At 36.6% G+C, this 4,464-nt stretch overlaps 1 protein-coding gene across 1 annotated transcript; it reads left to right on the top strand.

Moving 5' to 3' along the window:
- The first annotated feature begins 3,622 nt into the window (after window positions 1-3,622).
- On the top strand, window positions 3,623-3,994 carry LOC113859466. Its single transcript, XM_027492234.1, has one exon. The coding sequence runs from the start codon at window positions 3,623-3,625 to the stop codon at window positions 3,992-3,994; it is 372 nt and encodes a 123-aa protein (XP_027348035.1).
- The last annotated feature ends 470 nt before the right edge of the window (window positions 3,995-4,464 follow it).

Below are 4,464 nucleotides of genomic sequence, written 5' to 3'. Positions count from 1 at the left end.
GTGATCACTTTCAACTTAAACTTTCTCAAATGCTAAAAATCCATGGAATAAGTCTAAAAATTCTTGCACAATTATTCAAATGATCAAAATTGTAAATTATATCTATGTAAATTAACCAAAAATTAAGAAACCTAAGATATTTGACCAAAATGGTGTTTCTATGTTATTTACACTTTCTAAGTCTACTTTTTCTATTAAAGAACACTGAAAAGACAAGTAAAAATCCAATAAAATGTGGATTCATCACATCACATTTAGCTCAAAAATCTTGAAAGTGGATGAAAGTGTTTACTACAAAGAATAGAAATCCATACCTGAGCTGAGAGCGGTTACTATGACCATTGAAAGTACTCACTTCAAAGAGCAAAGATGCATACCTGGATTGAGAGTAACTACTTTTTCTTAAGAAAGTGATTACCTTCTTGATAAACTCCCATTTTCCCCCCAAAGTGACTACCTTAAGTTCTAAAAGTTGTCACTCTTTTGTTGCACTTGATCTTCTCTTGATTTTAACCAAAAATTGGGTCCAAAGTTTGTGTTCTTCCTCTACAAAATTCAGAATTATAAGCAAAAATTGGGTCCAACGTTTGTGTTCTTCCTCTACAAAATTCAGAATTATGTAGAAACACATGTCAAATAACAAAGTTAAGTGCAGACTATAATGTTTATACAGCAGAATTCATGAGATATGCAAAACTCAAATGCAAGACCAATGCTAAATGTAGAAAATAAATTGAAAACTTCTAAGAAAACTATGAGTTGCCTCTCACACGGTACTCTTTTAACGTCACTACCTTGATGCCTTATGATATCTAGTTCTATGAGATACTTTTGTTGGTAACGGTTTAAGTTGTATCCCTATATATTCCTCTTTTTTTTTTAAATTTGTAGCACTTAATTTAATTGGAAACGTGGAAGAAGTAACTCTGGAGGGACATCCAGCTGCTTAATAAACTCAATGAGCTTCTCTTTATGCTCTTCATTGCTTTGATGTGTAGAATATTATGTCTTACTGCTAACTTAGGTTGCTCCCTTGGATATACAATAATGTAATATTCATACTTCAACTGCTCAGGAAAAGGCTTCAATTCTGATGCAGGAGGCAGCTCTAGAGAAGAAGGAAATGTAAAAATTGGAGCTGGATGTGCAGCTTGTAGTTCAACAAAATCAGATGCATAGGTGATTATTGTAATCAAGTCAGCGCATTCTAATTTCTTTAAAGGTTCAAATGCATCATGATTCATTTCCTTAGAACTTGTAATGGCTGCATCATAATGTACCTTCTCAGAATCTGCAGTAACTGCATCAAAATCACTATAAACAAATGTATCAATCTCAGCACAAAAGCTACATTTTGTAGATTTATTACATGCATCACAAGTAAAGGAATCAAAATAATTGGCTAAGCTAGAATAATCAATATAATCTGAAAGCTTAGCCAAATTATCATCCACTAAATTATCTAACAAATCAATATGGCAAACCGGATGAAATGAATAAGGAACAGGTTGCTCAAAATTTTTTGCTATATTAGTAGAAGTAACATGAGGAGTAGGAGCACAATCTGCACTTGCTGGACTGCAATCACTTCTTGGAGAGGTAGCATTAAGATCTTCATCTGTTGGTTGCTCCTCTTGAGAGCCTTGAATGGTATTTCCTGATTTCGAGGCAATGGCACTAATATTCTCTGTATTGAGAACTGGTTATGAAGATAGATTACCAAAACTTTGAGATTGCAAATGATTCAAAGTGGAAGACAACTGTCCATTTGACTAGTAGATAGTTATGTACATTTTAGGTTAAACTATGTATTTAATGAATATCAGAAAGTAAAATATTTTAAATTTGGTGTACTTGTAGAAGATGAACCTAGGGTATTTGTTATGATAGAGATAGATTTCTCTTGTACTATTCCTTTTGACTTCCCTAGGAGTATAATACACCAGACTATCTGTATATATGTACAGAGGTACTGTTAGGACCCCGGTAACTTTTACTTACACACCTATCATGACCACAACAACCTTGGAAGACTGTCCAGATGGACATTTGAACATGTCACTAGTACAGAGGTCAGAGCAAATTCAATAGATCATTATTTGGGTTCAGATGATGATCATGATTCAGAGGATTTGGCTGAGATAGAGAGTTGGCACGGAGTAGATGAGTAGGATCGGTCTTCAGTAGTTGGTTTTGGAGGAAGATTGTTTTGGGACTTATATATTTTTATGGATTGTAAATAGTATGGTTATGTATATATTGTTATAAATTTCATTCATTTTGGCAAACAGTCTGTAGTTTTTAAAGTTGAAATATGTATTGTATATACAAGTTTCTTATGAAGACTTCTAAGTTGTATTTATGATATTTGTTTACTCTTTTTAGTCTTCATTAATGTTGTTATATTAATATTGCAAATTATTTTAAAATTTTCATTTACATACAAAAAAAAAAGAAAATTTCAGCAATTTGTTGTATAAATTCATAGAATTATGGAAAAGGTGTATTATTTCAATTGATTAAGAATAATTCATACATTGTACGGATTTTTGTGATAAGGATGTTATAGCAGCAATGATGGTGAAGGAGATGGAGTTGATTCAGCAGTTTCAAGACATGAATCTGGCTATAGAGGTAAGGCCCCAGAGTTTGTATCTCGGGACGATGACAATCCATAACGACTTTTTCGTATACATCTGAGATGCTCGGCAGGGAGATATTTTCTTGCAAGATATGATAAGGCAAAAGAGAGAAAAAGGATTTGGAGTTCTATTGCGATGAGAACGGAGTGATTAAGTTTCAGAACTGAGTGTACATTCCCCAAATGGATGAGTTGAGACAGATGATACTTAAGAAGGCACGTAAGAGTAGGATAAGTTTCCACCCTGGTGGGACCAAGATGTATCAGAATCTCCGTAAGAACTTTTGGTGGAATGAAATGAAGAAGGATGTGGCTGAATATGTGTCGAGATGTTTGACCTTCCAGAAGGTGAAGGAGGAGCATCAACGTCCATCTGGATTGTTGCAACCTTTGGAGATCCCTGAGTGGAAGTGGGACAGCATTTCCATGGACTTTACTTCTTGGTTGCCAAGGACCAGGAACAACCACGATGTCATTTGGGTAATAGTGGACCGGTTGACCAAGGCTGCACACTATCTCCCAATCAATATGAAGTATAAGTTAGAGAGAATGGCAAACATATATGTGAGGGAGATAGTCAAGATGCATGGAGTGCTGACTAGTGTGGTGTCCAATAGAGACCCGAGGTTTACCTCAAGGTTTTAGGAGAGCCTGCAGAGGGCGTTGGGTACTAAGTTGAGGCTGAGTTTGGCTTATCACCCACAGATCGATGGTTAGACGGAGAGGACTATCCAATCTCTTGAGGATCTATTAAGAGCCTGTGTGATTAAGAAGCGGAGAACTTGGGAAGAATGTCTGTCATTGGTGGAGTTCACGTACAACAACAGCTTTCATGCTAGCATTGGGATGGCATCGTTTGAGGCCTTGTATGGATAGAGGTGCAGAACTCTTCTGTGTAGGTATAAGATTAGATAGGCTACTGTGTGTGCACCAGACATGGTTCAGAAGCAAAATAAGTAGCTTAAGATGATTACAGAAAAGATGAAGGCTGCACAAGATCAACAGAAGACCTACTATGATAAGAGGAGGAAACCTTTAGAGTTCCAAGTGGGTGACCATGTGTTTTTTAAGGTCTCACCTGTAACCAGAGTTAGAAGAGCTCTAAAATCTCGAAAGCTATCTCCTAAGTTTATTGAGCCATTCGAAGTGCTAAGTAGAATTGGTCCTGCAGCGTACTGGATAGCACTACCCCTGAATCTCTCGAATCTGATGTTTCATGTATCTCAACTCAGGAAGTATGTGTCGGATCTTTCTCACATGATTAACCTTGACCCAATTCAAGTTAAGGAGGATTTGTCTTATAATGTATACCTAGTGAGAATTACGAACCACCGTGTTAAACCACTGTATTAAGCAGTTGAAGGGCAAGGAAATCTCGTTGGTGAAAGTGATTTGGATCTCAAGTGATGAGGGAGATGCCACATGGGAGACGGAGAGTAGAATGAGAGAATTTTATAAAGGGTTGTTTATGTAATTTGGTTGAATTTTAGGGACACAATTCCCTAAAGGAGGGAAGAGTTGTAACGTCCCAAATTTTGTAATATTGTTTGACTATTAATATAAATATATGGGTTGTTATTTAAATGTGTATTTGATGTACATGATGATGTGGATGCTGATTATGCATTGAGATTGGATGTGCTGGACTGATTGAAAAATAGGCTAAGTGTGTGCTGCAGGGGTGTTCTCGTTGTAGCAAGAAGGCCCTGGGCCAGAAGCATGATTCTGTTGTGTTCTTGCCGCAACGAGAGGGCAACAGAGGAGGGTGTATTTCTGGATGCAGTCTCACTGTAATGAGATTCTGCAGAAACCAGAGTGCAGTT

This window comes from Abrus precatorius, unplaced genomic scaffold, assembly GCF_003935025.1.
Source record: "Abrus precatorius isolate BTA unplaced genomic scaffold, Abrus_2018 Scaffold2, whole genome shotgun sequence".
In the NCBI taxonomy this organism is placed as follows: Eukaryota; Viridiplantae; Streptophyta; class Magnoliopsida; order Fabales; family Fabaceae; genus Abrus; species Abrus precatorius.
Note: the sequence above shows the minus strand (reverse complement) of the source record. Positions and strands in the feature narration are given on the sequence as shown.

Bases quoted from the DNA above. Each gene is read 5' to 3' on its own strand.
- LOC113859466 (XM_027492234.1), top strand. From the start codon at position 3,623: ATGAAGGCTGCACAAGATCAACAGAAGACCTACTATGATAAGAGGAGG.